We start from the raw sequence: 22,800 nt of genomic DNA, 5'->3' as shown, positions 1-22,800 counted from the left end.
GGAAGCTCCTTTCCCTGTCTCCTTCCTCTTAACAGCTACACCCAGACTAGCTGGGTATCAGCGGAGGCCCCGCTGCTCCTCATGGGAACGCTGGTGGAAGACAAAGGTGATGGCAGTGGAGGCAGCATCCCAGGTAGCCTGGAGTACCTCATCCCTGAGCCCCCGCTTATCAGTACTATGGTTCCATTGAGCCAGGTCTGAAGTGCAGTCAGAACCATCAGGGGGTGGCCTGACCTGGTGATTGTTGACACAGCGGCAGCAGCGCAACCTGGGGGCAGGAGACAAAGCTGTGGTCACTATACATCTCATCTCCATACTGTGCAGGGAGTTCACCGATAACGGCTAGCAAGGGCACTTCACCTACCTATCATGTGTGTCACTGAGGCTAGCCTCATCCAGGGTAAACAGCTCCTTCAACTCGCCCAGAGAGAAGTGCCGCTCCACATCCTGCTCCTCATCTACCACACAGCTACTCAGTGCCTTCTTGTGGCTCTGACGCTGAAAGATCTTCTCCTCGATGGTTCCTGCCTGGGAGAAGATGGGGGGAGCCAGGGAAGCAGGGCTAAGTCATACCCACACCTAGGGGGTAGGAAAACCCAGGGATTGAAACTATAGCCATCAAGAGGAGAGAGAAATGAAAAGGAAGAATCCTGCAGAAATACCTCTGCTCAGCTGGGCCCACTACCCAGTTTGTCTCTTGGGAACATGACTTGTACATGTCTGCCCACCCAGGATATTTTCTGTACCAATGATATTTGCGTGGTCTGGCTAAATTCCTTCAGGGCAAGCTGAGGTTTGTCTATAGCAGCTTCATCAGACTTCCACACCAAGCCCAAGTCTCACTCAGTAACTATTATTTGGGTATCCTATGTTAGACACTGCTAACACTAGGGTATAAAGAAGAATCAAATATCCCTATCCTTGAACTCACACAGACTAGTGGAACTGACACACACTTAAGCTAATTGGTACAGTAATAGATTTCTGTATAGAGTACCCAGGAGACCGCAAGAGGGATGGTAGAGTGGAATAGTGTTGAAAAGAATGAAAGTAAAGATGGTCCATAAGTTGAATCTTAAAAAATGAGTCAATAATTTACAAGGAAAGGGAGAAGGGAAGGCATTCCCACCAGAGAAACAGGACAAGTCTGACCTACTGGGGGATTGCGTTCAGCCTATCTAGAACACAGTGGAAGTGCAGTAAGAGCTGGGACTGAGGAAGTCAGCAGAGGCTGTAATGGAGAAGCTTGGAGGCCAGGCTGAAGAGTTTGACCTTTTCCTGGAAATGATAAGCAAATTCGGAATTTTTGGAAAGTTCATTCTGGAAGCAGTATGTGAAAAATGGGTTAGGATAAGATCAAAGAATCAGGAAGATGCCACGATATCCAAGTGAGAGATTATGGTGACTTTAGCATAGCATGGAGAGGAAGTTTAAGGAAATATCAAGAAGGTAAAATCAATGGTAATCAGAACGTGGTCTAGTAGGATGATTATCCTACAAATTTTTGGGTTGGGTAGATAATGGAGCCATTAAATGACAGAGTTCAGAAGGGGAGCATGTTTTCGTCATGAGGCATCGAAGTGCTCAGGTGGAAGGAAATGTACAGTAGGTGATAGATATATGAGCTAAAAATTTCATTAGAGACGTGTCAATAATAATGAACATATATAATCACAAAGGTAGGAAAACCAGAGTGGAGTTTCTGAAGAGAAAAGAATTTTAAGATTAGTAGTGAATAGTGTCAGATATACAAAGAAGGAAAAATCAAGAGTCTCTTGTTTTGGCAATTAGAAAGCCAATAATGGTACATTCAAAAGCAGGTTCAATAGCATAAATAGTGTGATGCGTGAGTAGAAGATGAGGTAAAGTCAATCTGTAGGCTTTGGAAAAATCTGACAGTGAATGGAAAGTAACCCAAGGTAGTGACTACAATAAGACAGCATTGAGAAATTGTTTTGTTTTTAAAGCAAGAGCTACTTGAGTATGTTTGTAGATGTCAGAGAATAAAGGAGAAATTAAGAAAAGAAAGGATGGCAAGTGTTCTAGACCAGAGCTGGAATAATGAATCTCAAGCAGAGAGGAAGGGCATGATCTTCCTCTGAGATGGGAAGAACAGGTGTAGAGAATTCAAGCCTGGTAGCCTATGTTTTTTGTTGTTGTTTTTTCCTGTGAAGCAGAAAGACAAGGTCTCCACAGAATAAGAAACAGGTTAGCAAGGAAACTTGAGGGCAGTGTTGAAGGCTTGAAGTACCTGTTGAAGGAAATGAGATATGGCCCAGCCCAAAACAGTGAACCTGAATTTGTGGTAGTACCAATCTGTAAATGCAAATTTATCTGGTTTAGAAGCTGAGAACAGCTGTAATGACCCCAGTGAAGTAGGTATTAGGGAAGGAGTACCTGAAAGGACGCACAATAAGGATCAGGCTGAACAGAAAATGCAGTCAAGCTAGATTTGGAGACTGGGGACAGGGTACTAGGGACATTAGGTTGAAGCAGATTTAGGAGGTATAAAAAAGTTGGACGGACAAGAACTGATGGCTATTACCAATGATAGCTATTAAAGTTTTTGGTACTATGTAAAGTTCTGGTACTGTTAAAGTTCTACAGTGTAGCCTCAGGAGTAATTAAAATAGGGAGAGGTCAAGGAAACATGAAGGCCAGAGTGCTGGATAACTGCAAGGTCCTTGAAGTCCACAAGCATGACAGTAGATTTGGGGAAGAAAGAAAGACTGAGCTGGTGTCCAAAGTAATCAATGAATTAGGAAAATAGCAGGAGGTAGATTACTGAAGAAAGGAAAAGAGTCAGCATGAGCTGCAAAAGAGGAACTATAGGGTGGATGATCGCATGATCACGGAGAACTTGGAAAATGCCAACACCACTCCTCAGCACCATGGGACACAGAGTATAAGAAGACTACGAGGCCAAGTGGGAGAGCAGAAATCAGGTACGAGGGAAAGCAGGTGTCCTGTGAAAAGGATGGGGCCACAGGGGAGTTTGTTAGCTCATGAACAGACATCCAGAGGGCATTGTAAGAAGGGTTTCAAGGAATGGGGTGGAGAGAACAGAAGAATAAAAGGCTCACTGCTAGAGGGAGAGGGGCCAAAGAGAGACACTGAAAAGCAACCCAAGTTGGTCTCGAAGGTCTTGTTCCATGACCCACCCCCACTCTGACCACAACTCCATCCTTACAGACAGCAGGCGATAGATATAGCAGGTCTTCTTTTGACCATCACGCCAGACCCGAGCCATGGCTTGTTCATCATTAGCTGGGTTCCAGTCAGGGTCAAACATAACCAGTCGGTTAGCCCCAATGAGATTGAGGCCACAGCCCCCAGCTTTGCTGCTCAGCATGAAGACAAAGTCAGGGCTCTGGAAAGAGACAGGCAAGAGAAAAAGAACCTTTTGCAGCCTAAACTGGAATCCTGCTTGGCCCAGCAAACAGTTCTCTCTTACACATTAGTACTCTTATGCTCAGACTAATTACGAGGACCACCAGTTTGCCTACCACCCAACCTCCCAGACCACTAAGTCAGGTCCCAGCCCAGCCATCACCAACAAGCCTATAACCCTGCCATACCCACACACACACACAAAAAAAAAATCCAGGAAGACTCTAGGACAGAGCCCTCTTACATCTTCTCTTTCGACCCCTAATTCTGATGTTACCACATTGGGGGTGTGGAGACGAGCTGTGCATTTACCGATGGACTGTTGAAGCGCTCTACAACCTTGGCTCGCTTTTTAATGGACATGGTGCCATCCAAGCGGACATACAAGTACCTAAAGGAAAATCCAAAGATCAAAACCTAAGAAGAATGCAGAGTTCTTTGGAGCCAGAGCTACTGAAGGGAGTGAACTAACCATGCTTGAGACTATTCATGTACAGCCTAAGTCTCCACACTCCCAAAGGGAGGGGCAGGCGCTAGGAGCCAGGATTCTGTCCTATGGGAGCACCTGAAAGACCAGGGGCTATTCTGCTTAGTGATGAAACTAGGACCATAACATCCATAAGGAGAAGTCCTTCCAGCACCCACACCTTGACCCACATCCACCAATCAGAACACCTATTTTTCCTAGGGGAACAGTAGAGAGGCACCCCTTTGGCAGCCTAGTTAAGCTCTTCCCTACCTTCGAGCCCGGCAGAGCTTCTCAAAGAGGTCCAATGTCTGGGTATAATTGGACACCAGCACTACTTTATCACTGCTGCGGCTTCGGGTCACCGCCAGGATGTAATCAAGGACCAGCATCTTACCTGGGGAGATCAGCAACTATTAGCCCTCAGCAGGTCATCCCAATGACCCACAACTCTTGCTCTTGATATCCTGCCTTGAGTCAAGGTAGGTCTGGAACAAAGAGACGGTTTCCCACCCCTCCTTCCAGATAAACCAAAAAACTGATAGGAAAGGTCTCACCTGACAGCTGGGGCTCTAGAGCCTTGGAGCTATAACCAGGGGGGAATATGTCCAAGGCACCTTCGAAGCCATCCTCTTCTTGTACACACTTGTCATAGATTAGAGCTGGATCTAGGGGAAAAATTCCAAACCAAAATGCTGGCTCCATTGCTTTAGAAAGTTTCCACTTCAGTGCTCATTAGAACACCCCCTAGAAGCCTACCTGAAAGACCTTAAGTACCAGATTTGCTTGGTCTCAAATTCCAGTGTGCAGTCAGTGCCTTCTGGGACCATAAATGGACAATCTTGCTCACTAGGGTGTTCTCCCAACGAGAAGGGAGCTATATACTAGAGGCATTAAGGTTTATTTTTTTACCTGTCCAACATTTTATATGCACATGTATGCACGAACACACTTAATACACACATAGTCCTATATGTACACCCCCCCAAGCATCAAGAATTGGCTGCACAGAGGACAAGCTAAATTTCTCAAAGCAAAGGGTCTGGCTTACAGAGTACAGAATGCAGGGCTCATGCCCTGGGCAGGGCTAGAATCACATGTCGCCCCTATGAGGACTCTGGACCAGTATTTAGAAAGGTAGCTGGATCACCTGCAAGAGCCTCCCCATTCTTGCTCACTCTCACAGAGGATCTCAGAGCACGGACACAACTCACGATTACAAAGCTTCTTCAATGAGGTGATGGAAGAAAGGGAAGATACACTCATCTTGCCCTCACGCAACTCTTCTGCTGGCTTGGCCTGCCTCAGAAACCTCTGGTATAACTCAGTCTGAAGGGGTGTCAGCCTGAAAAAAAGGCAGCTGGGTCAGTGGGAAACACTGAACCACACTCTGGCCCTTTAAGGACAACTCAAGAGCTGGGCTTTTACTCACGCCATACCCCTAAGTTGACTTCCGTACCTACAACAAACCACCTGCTCGATCTTCACAGGGAGATATTTAGAAAGGATATCAGATGTCCTCCGTATCAGGCACCTGGAGAGAACAGGATAAAAAGGTAAGGGGCTGGTGAAACGGCCACACAAACTACTAGAATAAAAGTTACCACCCAAAGGGCCAAGACTGACTCTTTTGTAGTATCAAATGTCAGAGACCCTTTCAAGCAGTTTAGCTTTGACTGACAACTCTTTCTCTTCCCTTTCAGAAGGTTAGCTGGTCCTCAAGAAGAAGCCAAGATCTCCCATTGAGCCTGGTGCTCTGGCTGGGAAAACAAGTTCTAAGCCACTAAGTCCTTAGGGGAGTTTCTGCATTTGCCGAAATGCCAATTGTCACATGGCCCAAGACTCAATGAAATTATGCCCATACCTCCTGGCAGACCAGGAATAACAGTAATCGGGCACCTAAGCAACAGCTCCTGACACACTGACTCTCCTTCCTGCCATTTAAAATTGGGAGTGAGCAGGCCCTGGTCAGGTAGCTCAGTTGGTTAGTGTTGTCCTGATACACCAAGGTTGCAGGTTTGATCCCTGGTCAGGGCACATACAAGAATCAACCAATGAATGCATAAATAAGTGGGATAACAAATAGATGTTTCTCTCATCAATAAATAATAAAAAAATAAATAACAACATTGAGAGTGAGAGGTGGCAGTTGGGAAGGGCAGGGTTCTTAAGGATGTAAATCATTAAGTGTATCTCAAATGTACCTATAACAGAGGAGTCCAGAATTACCTCCCTCCTGGCTATGTGGCCCCCATGGAAAAAGCACTTTCAGCCTGGGATCCACATCCCTCAGATATGCTCCTACCTGTCCAAGAAGGCTGTGAAGCCTGGGAAGGGAAGCCTGGTTCTTTAGGTCTAAGACCAAATGACAGGAAGCTTCTGAAATATTAGCAATACTCCAAGGGATATTTTGCTCAGGAAGTCCAACAGTGTCAGAAAAGAGCTTCCTTAGCAGGTTGCTAAGCAACCCAAAACCAGACCACAGGGCCCAGGCCAGGAAGAAAGCAGGGACTTGGCCTGCAAGAACCCTTCATTTATTAGTGGCTATAGTCAAGGCACAGATCCTACTCCCTTCTTAGAATCCCAGCCCTCAAGGGCCAAGGCCCCAAAAGATCAGCCTTGGATGGCTTAGCCAGCAATTCTGATGAGCTCAGTTCGGGGAACCCAAAGAAAGCTGCTGCCTTCTAGCCCCACCCTGCCGTTACCTATTCACAATGCTGGTGAGCTCCCGCAGTCGCTCCTCTCCCAGCTGCCTGTCCGCCTCACTGGCAGCTGCATCTCTACCCTTCAAAATTGGCAACTCAAAATGCTTCTTGAACTCATGCACAGTTCCTAAACACAGGAGAGAAGGGAAAATTAGAGTATAGAAAAAGAATGATTTTCTCACTGCCAGTAATGGCAGCCCACTTTGTTATAAACCAACCTTCCTGCCAAGACCAACAAAGCTGAACAAATTACAGGCAATTTGTTTGAATGAATCAGAGAGCTACCAAAGCATGGAAGACTGAAAAGGCCAAATAGTGAGATAGTAGATTAAAATCCAAATATATAACTAATTACATTAACTATAAATGGACAGAATGATCCAATAAATAGGCAATCCAATTGTCAGCCTGGATTTCTTTAAAGAGCCCATCTATGTGCTGCTTGTAAGAGATGAAGCACGTTATCAGTGCAATGAAGTTCATGCTAAAGTGTAGATGAACCTTGAAAACTGTATGCTAAGTAAAAGAAGCTGGTAACAGAAGGTCACATATGACAGGGTTCCATGTTATGAAATATCCTGAATAGGCAAAGTCACTGAGACAGAAAGCAGACTGGAGGTTTCCAAGGCTTAGGGATAAAGGGGAAATAGGGGGTGACTGCTGAATGGGTATAGGGTTTTCTTTTGGCCAGAAATAAACAGATCAGGCACCTCACAAAAGATCATATTAAATGCTATTCAACTTTATTCAACATTAGGCAAGTGCAATGAGATATCACTAAACAACAACAAAATGACAAAAATCTTTTTTAAAAATTTAAAGATAAATATTGGTGATGATATAGAGCCATGGTCAACAAACTACAGCCATGGGCAAGCCAACTTTTTCTGTAAATAAAGTTTTATTACCCTGGCTGATGTGGCTCAGTGGATTGAGTGATGACCTGCGAACCAAAGGGTCGCCAGTTTGATTCCCAGTCAAGGCACAGGCCTGGGTTGTGGGCTAGGTCCCCAGTTGGGGGTGTGCAAGAGGCAACCAATCGATGTTTCTCTTACTCTCTTTCTCCCTCCCTTCCCATCTCTCTAAAAATAAATAAAATCTTTTAAAAGATAAAGTTTTATTAGAACACAACCATGCCCCATTAGCAGAGCTGAGTAGTAGTGACAGAGACAGTTTGGCCTATGAGCCTCTAGCTGTTTCAGAGAAAAACTGCTGACCCCTGATGTAGAGACACTGTAATTCTCATACTCTGCTGGTATAACCACCTTGGAACACACGCATAACATATGACCCAGCAATTCCACACTCTGAGGACAGAGAAATGCGTACTATGCCTAGGTAAAGACATACATAAGAATGGCCATAGCATCGTTATTCAAAAGAATAATAAACCGGTCTGGCCTGTGTGGCTCAGTGGGTTGGGTATCATCCTGCAAACCAAGTTGCCAGTTCAATTCCTGGTCAGGGCACAGACCTGGGTTGTGGGCCAGGTCTCAGCTGGCAGCGTGCAAGAGGCAACCAATTGATGTTTTTCTTCCTCTCTTTTTCCCTCCCTTCCCCTCTCTCTAAAAATAAATAAATAAAATCTTAAAAAGAAAAAAACTGGAAACAATTCAATTGTCTATCGACAGTAGAACAGACATATTCATTAAAGAGAATAGTATACAAAGATGAATAACTATACCTGCAGGCAATGACACGGATGATTTCTCATAAATATAATAAACAAAAGAAACCAGATGCGAAGGGATATATACTGTATGATTCCATTTATATAAAGTTTAAAAATACACAAAAACCAATCCTGAATGTAAGGAGAGTGTTTACATCTGGGGGGAAAAGAAAACAGTGACTAGAAGGGGGCGGGAGAGTGCCGCTGCGATGGTGGTAGTGACGTGGTTACTTGACTGTATTCTTGTGAAAATCCCGCTGCTCAGCTGGTTCTCGCCGGGGACGTGGTTTTCCCGAGCACTGTCAAGCTGGGGCGGCACTAACAAACCGTCCTGCAGATATCTACGTGCAAGGACTGCCCAGCTGTGGTAACCAGAGGCTGGGGGGATGGAACACAGGGAGTGACTGTTGAATGGGTAGTTTCAGTTGTGCACAACAAAAGAGTTCTGGAGATGGGTGGTGGCGATGTTGCTCAACAGTGTGACTGTACTTAATGCCACCTAAGTGGACCACCTATGTGGTCAATTAATAAACAACAAAGGAGACAAGAATATACAACGGGGTAAAGACACCCTACTCAATAAATGGTGTTGGGATTACTGGACAGACACATGCAAAAAGATGAAACTAGACCACCTTTTATGGCACACACAAGAATAAACTCAAAATAGATTAAAGACTTAAATGTTAGACTCAAAACCATAAAACTTCTAGAAGAAAACATAGGCAGTAAACTCTCTGACATTTCTCTTAGCAATATTTTTCCTAATACACCTCCTCGGGCAAGGGAAACAAAAGAAAAAACAAATGGGACTACATTAAACTACTAAGTTCTTGCACAGCAAAGAAAACCATCAACAAAACAAAAAGACAACCTACAAAATGGGAGAAGATATTTGCCAAAAATACATCAGATAAGGGGTTAATATACAAAATTTATAAAGAACCAAAGAAACAACCAATCCAATTAAAAAATGGGTGTAGGACCCAAACAGACACTTCTCCAAAGAGGACCATACAGATGGCCCATAGACACATGAAAAAATGCTCAACATCACCAGTCACCAGAGAGATGCAAATTAATACCATGATGAGATATCACGTCACACCTGTCGGAATGGCTATCATCAATAAATCAACAAACAAGTGTTGGCAAGAATATGAAGAAAAAGGAACCGCCGTGCACTGTTGGTGGGAATGCATATGGTGCGGCTACTACTGGAAACAGTATGGAGGTTCCTCAAAAAACTGAAAATGGAAATCCCTTATAACCCAGCAATTCCACTTCTGTGCATATATCCAAAGAAACCCAAAAAACTAATTTGAAAAGACATATGCACCCCTTTGTGCACTGCAGCCTATTATTTACAATAGGCAAGATATGGAAGCAACCTAAGGGCCCATCAATAGACGAGTGGATAAAAAAGCAGTGGTATATATAGACAGTGGAATATTGCTTGGCCATAAAAAAAGAATAAAATCTTACCATTTGTGACAACATGGATGGACCTAGACGATACTATGCTAATTAAAACAAGGCAGACTGAGAAAGACAAATCCATAGATGAAGTGAAATCTAAAGAAATAAACAAAACAAAACAGAAACAGACTCACGGATGCAGAGAACAAACTGATAATTGCCAGAGGGGAAGTGGGGATAAAAGACTGAGTAAAAAAGGTGAAGGGATTGAAGAAGTACACATTGCTAGTTACGAAACACTTACGGGGATGTAAAGTTCAACATAGAGAATACAGTCAATAATATTGTAGTAACTATGTATGTTGCCAGGTGGGTACTTGAATTATTGGGGGGAATCATTTCATAAATTATATAATTGTCTAACCATTATTTTATACTTGAAGCTAATATTAAAAAATATTATGTCCTGACTAGTGTAGCTCAGTGGGTTGGATGGTCCGGCAGACACAAAGGTCACGATGGGTTGGATTCCTATTCGGGGCAAATGCCTGGGTCTCAGGCCAGGTCCCAGGTTGTGGGGTATGTGAGCCGCAACTGATTGATGTTTCTCCCACACATCATGGTTTCTCTCCCCCTTTCTTCTTCCCTTCTCCTCTCTCTAAAAATAAAATCTTTTAAAAAATAATATTGGATGGCAACTGTAATTTAAAAGTAAGAATTTTTTCAAATAGGGCCAGAGTGGACCTTACTGAGTTGCTTGGCAGAGCCAAGGTCTCCCAATAGCTCTCCCCGATGAGAAAAGTCTTCCTACAAGTACAGCTAGCATTTCCTTTCCCTAGCTAGAGTTACAGGTAAGGCTCCCCTCTAATGTAGCCAACAGGGCTGGATTCTTACCTAGGATGCCTGAATTAACAAAATGTACCAAGCTGAAATACTCGAGGAGATCATTCTGGATGGGAGTCCCCGAGATGAGCACCCGCCGGCTGGTGTTCAAGCTGTCCAGGGCCTGATAAGTCTGATTCTCGGAGTTCTTGAGCCTGTGTCCCTGAAAGGAAATTAATTCTCACTTAGGCCTGGGCATCGTGTGGCATCCCTAATGGTAGCAATGTCTTGTGCAGAGGATCCAGCCTCTGGCCATCAGTCCATAGCACTTCGCCCTCACCGGAGTTCCAAACACTGCTTACTCCCTTTTGGCAGATTGATCTCATAGGCTCTGACTCCTCCAAAGCAGCCTGCTCTGTACTGAGCATTCCCCAGTGACTGACGCAGCCCTGGGATGGCAATTCTCAGTGAGGAGACTCGAATGCACTTTCTCCCGCCACGCAGACCTTTGAGAGTCAAGTACCTCGTCACATATGACTAGTCCAATGCTCCCTTTCTGGAGGACTCCAACATGAAGGCGGAACGTCTCATAGGAAATGATGAGAATAGGAGAAGGCACTCTGGCTCCGCGCTGGTTCATGAATCCTTCTATGACAGAAAAGGCATCAAGGAACAAATTTTAGAATATCTTAAAGAAAACAAAGTTTGGCCCTGGCTGGTATGGCTCAGTGGATTGAATGCTGGCCTGCAAACCAAAAGGTCGCCGATTCAATTCCCTGTCAGGGCACATGCTTGGGTTGTGGGTCAGGTGCCCAGTTGGGGGTGTGCAAGAGGCAACCAACTGATGTTTCTCTCACACATGTCTCTCCCTTTCTTTCTCCCTCCCCTCCCCTCTCTCTGAAAATAAATAAAAACTCTTAAAAAAATGGAGTTTGATTGTTCTTTAATTTAGCCTGGGAATAATTATTTCAATTATTTTCCATGAAAGTTCTCTTCTCTGCCACCTCTCATTGCCCTCGACCCTGGCCGTCAGTGAGCACACGCGTAAGAAAGGAGCAGCTTGTGGAGAGGAGTGCAGCCATCTTTGTAAAGGTTCCATACCCAGCTTTTGATCTATCTCGTTCTTAGAGCCTCCATCGATGGCTAGAGGCTGAATCCTCCCTCCAAGCCATTTTCCAACTTCGTTGTACCAGTTCTTCACCAGGCTGGAGGGCGACACCACCACTGCCTTGTCGATTTCGGGCTTGCACTCTGGACTCTGGCGCAAAAGCGTCCACATCAAGGTGATACACTGCAGCGTCTTGCCCAGGCCCATCTCATCAGCCATAATGCAGCCATGGCTGCCCGGGATGCGCCGACTGGTGACACACTCCCACAAGAACTTCACTCCCTGGGGAAGAACAGCACCCAGCCCACGTTGGCAACCACACAGCTGTTACTCCAGAGGTGTCAGCCTCCCAGTCTCAGACCCTGGCCCGTACCTCATCCCCACCCCCCACCACCAGTTACCTCTCTCTGATGAGGCCGCAAGACCTTACTGAGAATAGGATCAACGACCACATGGACAGGGAGTTTTTCCCTGAGGAAACATGGCAAAGAAAATACGGAGCTCAGACACGAGCAAGGGCATGCCCTCAGCGAGCTGTGTGCTGCTGATCCAGAAGCCACAGAGGCAACTGCCTGAGAAAGGCCCTGCTAGGCCTGGTAACCAAACCACAGCCAATTCTCGCTCCAGGGAAATTTAGGACATGGGGATGGGTTTCCTATGTCATCACCTCAACCCCTCCAGCTCCTGAGCTTGGCAGGAAGGAATGAGAAACTCCCACCAAACAGACACGTCCACATGCTCTTTCCCAGGCACTGCCCTTCCCCACCCGCGCACTCTCTGGATGGTGCAGCAATGACAGCGCTCTGAAAACATGGGCCGGTCCCAAGGATACATCGCACCAAAATGCTCCCTGCCCTCCCAGGTATGCACGCCTACAGACCACCAGAACTGTGCAAGAAAACAGCAATGCACATACTTGTCAAGCTTCAGCTGGTCATGGGCGCTCAGTGGGGGAGGCTCGTACAGAACCAAGGCACCTTCTTCCAGGGGGTCATGGAGGGCCCGGCGGATCCCAGCCCTTTTGAGGCCCAATGCCCGAGAGCCCAGAGGACCTAGAAACCAACAATCTGTTACATAAGCCTCTAAGTTGAAGAGCTCCAGCAGGCCCAGCTCCAATGCCTGTTCTTTACATAACCTTTCCTAAGCTTCCACATGACCTGGCTCTCTCCCTAAACCACTCCAAACCCAGTTTGGGCAACTCTACTGGACCATTATCCCAGTCTGCCTCAGATCAGAGCTCTTACTTTTACTTCCCCATTCAACTACAAACTCTCCAAGGGCTGGGTCGTATTCATCTCAAGTTAACCCTGGTAAGGTCTAAATCCCTAAAAGGGCCTTTTCAAGACTTAGAGCTCTTGAGACTTGGCCTCCTTCCTCCCAGCCCCAGTTTTAGCACAATGCTATGCTCTACATAGCAAGGGAAACTTTGTAGAACCTAGGCCTCCGAGAGAATCAGCCTCATAAGGGAGATGCCACTGAACTCACTTGGACTAAATGAACCTCACCCTGGCCCACCAGGAGCTTCCCGAGCACTGGCACGTCCCCATCAAGCAGATGACAGGCCGTCGCTCTCTGGGGCCCTTGTTGAAGCTACCAAACACAACCTTCATGCGGCCTCAGGGCAGTCACCCCATAACAGTCACCACTGGACTGGCACCTTCAATTCCAAGGTAAGCTTGTATGTACAAAAGCTGAGGTTTTAATCTATTCAGGCGCATTTTCACATGACTGAGTCAAAAAGAGGAAAAAAAAGAAATGTGAGGTATGCTCTCCATTTTTACCTTGATAATTTGGAATGGGGACTTTGAAAGGCTTTGACAAAATGCTTCGAATAAATGCTTCCTGAAAAGAGAAGAGAAGAAACAGGGATTCAGGAACGTATGGCGACGTTATGGGATACTACTTCTACACACGCCGCCTAAGATGTCCGTGTAAGTGCCGAACACAGCGAGAGCACTGTATTTTGATCACATGTCATTCAGGCACATCTGAACACAAAGAGATGTGCTCCAGTTAGGTCTGTACACAGCTCGCATCTTTGTGGCTTTACATGAGGTTCTACAAGTACCCAGGACACCAGAGGACCACTGGCCAGTGTCTAGCCTCAGTCAACCGCAAGGCTCATAACCATTAGCTCACAAAAGACCATGCCATTGTGGACAGCTAACTATTCCTTAGGGTGTAACATCTTAATAAGAAAGTACCACAAAGTTATCCAACCCCATTACTAATGAGGAACTCCAATGTCTGGATTCAACCACTATCCTACTGAACCACATCTTCCCAAGCATATCTCACATTTCTTTTTTTGTCATACCAGTTCAGCCTATTGCAGTTAATTCCCACATCAGCCTCCTTGAGAGCTAAACAGCCCCTCAAAGAGCAGGAGTAATAGCAGTAGCATTAGCAAAGTGATAATATTAACAGTAAAAACAACAACAGTGACGACTAACAATGTGTGCCAGATGCAGTACTCAGCCGCTTGTATTCACGTCACCATTTAAGCCTCACCAACAGCTGCACAAAGTCCATATATTACTGACATACCCAGTCTACAGATGAACAAATTTAGGCTGAGTTATTACCACTTTCCCAAGTCACACGGCCGTGAGAGATGGAGGACTTTCCTGATTCCAAGGCCCTTCCCTGTAACCAGGAGGCAGGCAATGTGGCCTCCTAATCTAACCTGTTTGAGTGCAGCCATGTGGACCAGCCCAGTCAGCAGCTTCTTGCCACGGGAACGGGAACGCACAAGAAAGGGAACGACATGATAAAGGGGACAGGGAGAGAGGGCAAGCCAATCACCAAGAAAAAGAATGTGGGAAAAGGGTGACAGGAAGCAGACATATGTAGGTCCTAGAGAAGGGTAGCCTTGGTGCTTCCACCTCAGTGTCTGCCGGAAGCCCCTGTGCCACCACTTGGGCCTGGCATCAGCACTGAGCAACAGGGCTGGGGCAGAAGAAGAGGCAGGGAGTCCACAGCATCGCCTCCTGAGCTTGCTCTGACAACTCCCATCGAGGTTCTGGTCTACACACACCTGAGCCCTCTGGGAAATGACAGTAGCCTGCGAACTTCAACAAAACAAGGGCTGGAACCCAAGAAAACAAGGAGAAAACAAGAGCAAAAACCCTAAAGGTAGTTTTAATGAGAACACATTAGTGGAAAAAGTAGTAAAAAATATTCCTTCTAGCAAAAAGTAGTTTAATAGGAAAAAAGTAAGCCGGCCTTGCCCTGAAATTTTTACCTTTTTATTCTGAACCATTTCTATACAGATCATTATAATTTCTACAAACTCAATGTACTTTAAAGAGGAAAAATATAATGATTATATTTGGCAATCTATTTGGAAGACAGAAATGTCAGAGAACTGAACTTCATTATCACACTAAATAACGTGACTAAGGCAGGGTTAGAGATAGGCCCAAATTCATTGTTTATTTGTATATTCCTTTGCAGATGAATAAAGTCTTTTACTGTCTATTTCTTAAAAGATTTTACTTATTTACTTTTTAGAGAGAGGGGGAGAGAGGGAGAAAGAGCGGGAGAGAAACATCAGTGTATGAGACTTACATTGATTGGTTGCTTCTCACACATCCCCTCCTGCGGACCTGGCCCACAACCAAGGCCTGTGCTCTGACTGGGAATTGAACCAGCAACCTTTTGGTTTGCAGGCCAGTGCTCAATCCACTGAGCCCCACCAGCCAGGGCTATTAACTATTTTTAATTACCATGGTTATTGTAATTATAAATAGCAATAATAATGAAAAATTCAACTATGAAAAATGCTAACAAAAAAATCTACCCTCACCCCTACTGGTGTGGCTCAGTGGGTTGGGTGTGTTCCCACAAACTGAAAGGTCACGTGTTCGATTCCCAGTCAGGGCACATGCCTGGTTGCAGGCCAGGTCCCCAGTTGGGAACATGTGAGAGGCAACCAATCAATGTTTCTCTCGCTCATTGATGTTTCTCTCCCTTTCTCCCTCCTTCCCCTCTAAATACATAAATAAAGTCTTAAAAAAAAAAAAGGTAACCTTAAGTCAAAGGAAAGTAAAAGGAAGGAAATGGACTCGAATTTCCTTTCTAATCTAGTGTCAATTTTGCCTTCAGTTCTAAAATTGAAATATTATCAAGATTAACATAGGAGGCTAGATTTGAGGCTCTGAGTAGTAGCCAAGAATTTATGCTTCAAATTTTAAAAGCAAGACTGTCAATAAAACCGGGAGCCACAGTTTCTGTGGGGAGAACTGCAGGCGAGGGCAACTAGCGTAGGAAACTGCGAGCACTGCTGGCCAAAAACATGAGGGCACAGCCTGCGAGACTTGAAATGGCCAGCCTCTGGGAGCCTGTTCTGGTAATACTCACTAGACTCCAGCAGAGGCAGGGCAGAGACTGTGCTCCCACTTTGTTCGTTTAGTTACTGAAAATTGGTATCATCCTTTCCTTCTGATATAACAGGGAGAACATCCGTCCTCCCCACCAAGGTCAAAGCTTCCCTCTTCCAAAGAGATTCACTCTACTAATTTTACCTAATCTCTCCTTTATTTCAACCTCTCCCTCTCAGCTAGCTTTCTCACCAGCATTTTAAAAATGCTTAACTGCCTATCTCTTTTTTTTTGAAAAAAATTTTTAAAGATTATATTTATTTTTAGAGAGAAGGGAGGGGAGGGAGAAAGAAAGGAAGAGAAACATCAATGTGTGGTTGCCTTTCACATGCCTCCTACTGGGGACCTGGCCCACAATCCAGGCATATGCTCTGACTGGGAATAGAACCAGCAACCCTTCCACAGAGCCACACCAGCCAGGGCTTAACTGCCTATCTCATAAAACAAAAATTTCTTTGACCTCTTATGTCCTCCCCTTGGAACTTCTACAAAGAGTTGTCTGTCTCCCCTTCCTTATCTTCCATTCTGCTCTTTTCATCTTCTGAAATGACTCTGACCAAGATCACCAATAGCCTATTTCCAATAAATGTGTTAACTATCCTTATCTTACCGGACAAAGCTGGCCACTCCTTCTCAGATATTCTCTGCCTTTGACTTCCATTGACACCACTCTCCCACTATAACCTCCTCACCCCTCATCCACCCGGCTCTGGGACTTCATGCTCAGTCCCCTGATGGACTTTCTTTTTCTTCTGCCTAACGCCCTCAAAAGTCAGTGTTCCACAGGGCTTGGCCCTGGGCTCTTCTGACTGCACACTCACCTAGACACTACAATACACTTTGGAGGTATTAAATATCACCAATATGCTAATGACCCCAAGTCTATTTCCAGCCAGTACCCCCCTCCTGGGCTCCACACCTACATTTGCAACCCCCTTCAAACCGAGACACCCCACCAGTGTCTAAGCTAAAGACCTCATTTCCAGCGCTGCACTGTGACTTTTGTGGGTCTGCGGCACTTGTGCCTTTGGGGCCTGAAGGGAGGCAAAGTTTATGACACTCCAAATGTGTCTTTTGGGATATTAATTATTTTAGCCTGGTTATTTTTATCAAACAGCAGACTTGGGAGAAGCTCGGAAAATCAAATAGAAGTTACCCTTTGTAAGAGGACATTTACATTTCTGAGGGAAATCTATCTGTAAGCCTGTCTCCCTCACTAAACCAGGCCAGGCTCCACCAACAATGGACAAGGCTTGGAATTACACCTGCATACACTTGGTACTGTCCTCTTCCTGGTCACTGCTCATAACTGATTCCACCTCCATCATTTTTTGTCTCTAGCTGGAGATGGTATTTAAGGTGATGGCTTCCACCAAAATGGCAAGTTATTTAGCTTTCCTGGGTCTCTCCCATATATACATGAAGTATACATATTATTACATGTTACTAAGCTTTAATTTGTCTCCTGCTAATCTGTGTCCTGACTATTTGATTGTATGTCCAACCAGAAGAACCTAGGATGGAGGAAAATTTTCCCTCCCGGACAGGTGCCTTCCTCCACAGCTTTCACACAGGCTGTTCCCTCCATCTAGATCATGTCCCACTCGCTTCGCCTGGCTGAACCCTCATATCCTTCAGGACTCAACCTAATCAGCATGCTCCCCAGGCTGAGGTGTGCACCCACCTGCAGACCGTCAGGCCCGTTTTGCGCTCTCACCGCCCCTGCACTCACGTCGTACAGTTTATCGTACACAGGACAACTTGAATGGATCCTGAATGAAAAGTCCCAGAGGACTACATGTAACCACAAAGAAACTTCACTTCCTTAATATAATCTGTTTTCCTTTCTTTCTGATTCAAACTGGCCTCATTCAGCATCCTGGCTCACCTGTCTCCTTCTCCCTTACACGTTCCCTCCTTTAATTATTAAGCCCTCAGGACAATGAGGGTCTTCTGATCAGCACCAAAAAATCTTAGGAGCAAGGCCTCTACTCTGCTAAACAGAGATAGAGTTTCGAACAAACTAAGAGATAATGTCTAAGCCTGGTGTTTCAGCCCCAGGCCCCCAAAAGCAGGGAAACCAGACAAATCAATGCCAAAGCTGACATCAGAACCAGACAGATGCATAGTCAGATCAACTGACCTAGATCAACTGACCAGTTAGATCAACTGAGCCCCGGTCAGTCGCTAGAGACCACAACCCGCACTCCCTCAGCCACCACGATTCATGATTTTCCCCCTATATAACCCGTCCCCTGGAAGCCAGTGGGAACCAGGTCTTTGAGCATTGGCTATGCTCCAGGTGTGGGCCACTTCCTGAACTAAAAAATCCTTCCTTTCTTTGCTGCAAGCTCCTGTTCATGTCTTACTGGGCTTTGATGCGCACAGAAAAACAGACCCCTTTACTCTGGTAACATACATACCATTTTTTTATAGCTCAATAAACAATGAAACTTAGTGAATTATATACACATGGTAAAACTATCACAAAAAGCAAGGGAAGATGAACATAATTCACGATAGTGGTTACCTCGGGGGATGGGAAAAGGGATTATGACTTTGATGATGTTCTAGTTCTGGATGGTGGGTTTGTGTTTTATATAGTACATGTTATATATGTATTATCTTGCATTTACCAAATTTATGGAAAAATGTTTCTAAATATTTGCTGAGAGCACAAATAACCTCCATTACATATTCCCATTTTTCCTTCAAAACCTTCCTGTGAAGGAAAAACACACTCCAGTTTTGTCCTCTACTCTTAATCCTACCCTACTGCACTTCAGACACCACACGTGTGAGTTCTCCACACATCAATTCTTTGGCACCACCTGGGTGTCCTACAATTTAACTCAATTCTGACATTACTTACATGGAGAAAGGATCAGATTCTACAGACTAAGGCTTCATAAGACCGTCTCCCTCCTACCACTTCAGATGCCAATCCCAAGTCCAGGTTGTTACCTGTGGTTCTGTGGACAGGCTATACACTGGGAGTTCCCACAACTCCTTCCTTGGTTTTGACTAATTTGCTAGAGTGGCTCACAGAACTCAGAAAAAGGTTTACTTTCTAGATTACTGGTTTATCTCAAAGAATATGAATGAACAGCCAGATGAAGAAATACAGCAAGGTCTGGAAGGGCCCTGAGCACAAGAGCTGTATCTGTGGAGTTTGTGGTGTGCCACTTCCCAGAACACGGATGAGGTTCTGTTCATCAACCCATAAGCTCTGGGACCTGAAACTCTCCGAACCCCGCCCTTTTGGGTTTTATGGAGGTTGCATTACATAGGCATGACTGACTAGGCATTGGCCATTCTTTGGTGGGTTGGTTCTCCTGGCAACCAGCCCCAAGGTCAGGTGCTTTACAATACTCATCTCAATTAACATAAACTCAGGTGTGGTTGAAAAGGGTTATTGAAAGGCATCTTCATCCCCCACTAGTCTCTTAAATTCCAAGAGCTCAACATCACTGTCCCTCAAAGTTTGGTGGAAAAAGCTTCAGATGAACTACTCTGTCATTTTAGACAAGTTAACAAGTTAACCCCTCTAAGACTCAGCTTCCTCATCTTAAAAAAAATGAGACTTACAGGAGTTAATGCACAGACCCTGCCTGGTGATGATTACGTTTGATTTCACTAGAAGCAGCACGTGAAAGCTGTAGGATTCCAGTACTTCTTATAGCCCTGTGCAGAGTCAGAGATGGAGTGGATCCTAGTTCCAATACCCTGCAATAGCCTTCCCTCTCCTACACCCTCATGTCCTCAGGAATCTGAGTCATCTAAAATCTTATAAAAGACGGGGACTCCAGCCCTAACTGGTGTAGCTCAGTGGATTGAGTGCGGGCTGTGAACCAGAGGGTCGCCAGTTCGATTACCAGTCAGGGCACATGCCTGGGTTGCAGGCCAGGTCCCCAGTAGGGGGCGCTCGAGAGGCAACCACATAGATATTTCTCTCTCCTTCTCTTCCCCTCTCTCTAAAAATAAATAAATAAAATCTTTAAAAAAAGAACAACAATAAAAAAAAAAGGTAAAAAAAAAAAGAAGGGGTAAAAAAAAGAAGGGGACCCCAAATCAGCATACATCCCTAAGAAAAGAGGCCAGGCCAGGCCTCTTTCAGTCCCCAGGAGCTGTGTGAGCAGGCCCAAAGTCCCCACCAAAGTCTGTCTCCTGGCTACTCTGTCGAGTCTTCAGGGGTGGAAGCCTGCCTAGGCAAAACAACAGGGCAGGTATATATGTCGGCAGGTTGTGGTTCTGATGTGGTTCTAACTTACATGTTGATTACTGTCCAGACAGGGCGGTCGATTCGTTAGCTGGGTCAAAGCTTTCCGAAAAGGTGACCAGAAACACTCCTGGCTCTGGGTCTCACTGCTGGATTTCCGTTTCTTAGGAGTCTAGGAGACAGTGATGGGAAATGTGAAGAAGTCTAGAAGACCACAGTGGCAACTCAATTTAAAATGTTTAATGGGGTGGGGCGGTGGGGGGGGGGTTGGAAGAGGGTATAGGGGAGATAAATGGTCACAGAAGAAAATACAACGAAACAGTGCAAAAAGATAAAACGCCTACTAAGTGCCAGACATGTGTTAAAAACTCTTCACATATATTGCTGTGTATCATTCTCACAGTGATCCTATGTTAAGTGTTTGGCATCCTTATTTAACAGGTAAAAAACAGGTAAAAATTTAACGAGTTTAAAGAACTTGCCTAATCTGAGATGGGGCGCTGGAAGAGGTGAATGAAGTGGGCCTGTGAAGGGTAAGTCTACCAGTAGCATAGAGTCACGCTGCCCCAAATCTTTACTCCAAAAACTCTAAGGAATAATTGAGCAATTGTCTGCTTCCCTCCCTGAGTTTCCCAAGGGAGCAACAAGAGTACAGCTGCCCCCAACTCCCAGGCCACTGAGGCCACTCTCCAGGCAGTTCATATCATGGCAACGAGGATTCCAGCACCAAAAACATTTTCAGGAGCAACCAGCAGCAGACAGCACCATTTATGACTCAGCTGTACCAAGTGTTGCCCCACTTCAAGTCTGAGACCCCTGTTAGAAGCAAGGGACAGTCAATGTGCCGCCCCTACAGGTGGAGGAGCCCCCTATATACCAGTGGTGCAACTACAGAGCAGTGACACATCAGTGAGACATCAGGCAAGCCCAGTGAGACATCAGGCAAGAACCACTTGTACCAGCTTGCCAAAGTATTTGAAGCTTCACTGATCCTATAAGGCACTCCTGAAAAAGAAACGCCAAGCCCCTTCCCTCTCTCCACATGCTTTTACTCACATACTATCCCTAAACTGTCTTCTAGACTTTCTTTAGCTAATCTCTTCCTCCAAAGTTCCAATAGTCAAGCCCTAGATTCTTGAACCACTCTCTCTGAAGCAAATGCTGCATCGCCCTGTTGACTTTGGTTTACACAGGTCCTGCCTACAGCTAGCCCCAGAAAGCCTCAAAGGAGGAAGCAGAGCACAGGGCCAGTTCAAAGCTGAACATACTATATTTGAGTATTAGCAGAGACCGGAGGGGCACCACCCCTCCCATCTAGGCCTAAGTGAGCTCTGGACTCTAAGGCAGGTCCAGTACACTCTACTATTCTGTGACATTGGGTAAGGGGACAAAAAGTGAAAGAGAAGCCTGCTAGTTGCTGTTGGGAAGTACTTTTTTCCAAGGCAGCCAAAGGCCAGAACCCAATGTACTTTTTTGCTTTGGAATACCCCTTCCTACCAGGAAAACTGAGTCTATATTAGCTTCTAGTGAGCACCTTGGAGACAAATATTTTTATCTTGTTCAATGCCTGACACATAGTAAGCACTCATTAAAAGTTTACTGAAAGAGGCTTCTGGAAGTGACCAGGCTTTGCCATTAACTTCATGGTAAATCTGCTCTTTCCTTTCCTATCCCCTCGAGGACAGAGTACTCACCACTGCCCCAGGATGCCAGTCTTCATCATCAGAGGGTCTACCTTCCGGTTTTCTCTTAGCCAGCTGGCTGGGAGCTAAGCTCCTCCTCTGAAAGAAAACGGAAACTGAGCACCGGCAGGAATCTTGGCAGTCCCTCAGACCCAGGCACAGACTACCCAGTCTCCTCTAGGCCACACTTACCATCCTAGCACCCAGGAACATAAAATATCAAGTAACCATCAGCCACAAGTCAAACGTATCCAGCTGCTGAAAATGCTGAACCAGGACCTGGCCAAGAGCGGACTGCTATATTAGCGAGGGCATAGCTAATTACAGAGGGAGCATGGATAGAGGGAATTCTGCCAGTGACTGGGGTTAGGGCCCAAATTTGAGAGAAGCGGGTTAGTTGAGGCCGGAGAGCACGCCAAGAGTAAGTATCCAAGCAGAGTCTGGGATGCGGCGCAGGGCGGGGGGGGGGGCGATGGTTGGAGTGCCAGGCTGGGCAGAGTGAAGTCGGTATAATGGTCCCAGGAACGGTCCGTAAAGGAAGGGGTAATCACAGGCCAGGAGAGAGAAGCTAGGATGAAAACCTGAGGCCTCGGGAGGGAGAGGCGCCAGAGCCCGGAGAAAAGGAATTTCCCAGGTCTGGAGTGAAGATGCCAGACCCGGACTAAGGGAGGTCGAGCAGGGATCCAGGAAGGACGATCAAAAGACTCGGGTTTGGGAGGGGAACCCCAGGCGGAGCTGATAAAAAACGGCCAAGATGAATTCGGTCCCAGCACTCCGGTTTAACCTTCGTCTTCCCAAAGCGCGCGTTAACAGCCGCCAGGGCTCTCCGGTCCCGCCAGGCCCGGTCAATCGAACCTCCCGCGGTGCTGCCGCCGCACCACCCATTGGCTGCGTTCGATGCGTTCGGCGCTCTAGACCCGAGGAAGGGGCGGGCC

At 45.8% G+C, this 22,800-nt stretch overlaps 1 protein-coding gene across 1 annotated transcript; it reads right to left on the bottom strand.

The window, feature by feature from the left end:
* Nucleotides 1-57: 57 nt before the first annotated feature.
* Nucleotides 58-22,714, bottom strand: RAD54L (RAD54 like). Its single transcript, XM_045204254.2, has 18 exons — nt 22,058-22,714; nt 21,878-21,964; nt 20,236-20,355; nt 13,364-13,424; nt 12,499-12,634; nt 11,984-12,053; nt 11,576-11,864; nt 10,998-11,122; nt 10,547-10,697; nt 6,562-6,688; nt 5,316-5,390; nt 5,071-5,201; nt 4,414-4,524; nt 4,130-4,253; nt 3,703-3,781; nt 3,191-3,370; nt 365-528; nt 58-268 (listed from the first exon to the last, which is right to left on the bottom strand). The coding sequence occupies exons 1-18, from the start codon at nt 22,076-22,078 to the stop codon at nt 58-60; spliced, it is 2,262 nt and encodes a 753-aa protein (XP_045060189.1). The 5' UTR covers nt 22,079-22,714.
* Between the last annotated feature and the right edge of the window lie 86 nt (nt 22,715-22,800).

Source organism: Desmodus rotundus, chromosome 3 (assembly GCF_022682495.2).
Source record: "Desmodus rotundus isolate HL8 chromosome 3, HLdesRot8A.1, whole genome shotgun sequence".
NCBI classification, from domain to species: Eukaryota; Metazoa; Chordata; class Mammalia; order Chiroptera; family Phyllostomidae; genus Desmodus; species Desmodus rotundus.
The sequence above is the reverse complement of the archived record's forward strand: the minus strand, read 5'-3'. Positions and strand labels throughout refer to the sequence as shown.

Excerpts from the sequence above, each read along its gene's own strand:
- RAD54L (XM_045204254.2), bottom strand. The coding sequence starts at position 22,078 with ATGTTCCTGGGTGCTAGGATG. Across the intron at positions 12,054-12,498 it reads GACCAGCTGAAGCTTGACAA|GGAAAAACTCCCTGTCCATG; the intron begins GTATGTGCATTG and ends ATGTTTCCTCAG. Across the intron at positions 529-3,190 it reads ATATCTATCGCCTGCTGTCT|GCAGGAACCATCGAGGAGAA; the intron begins GTAAGGATGGAG and ends ATCTTCTCCCAG.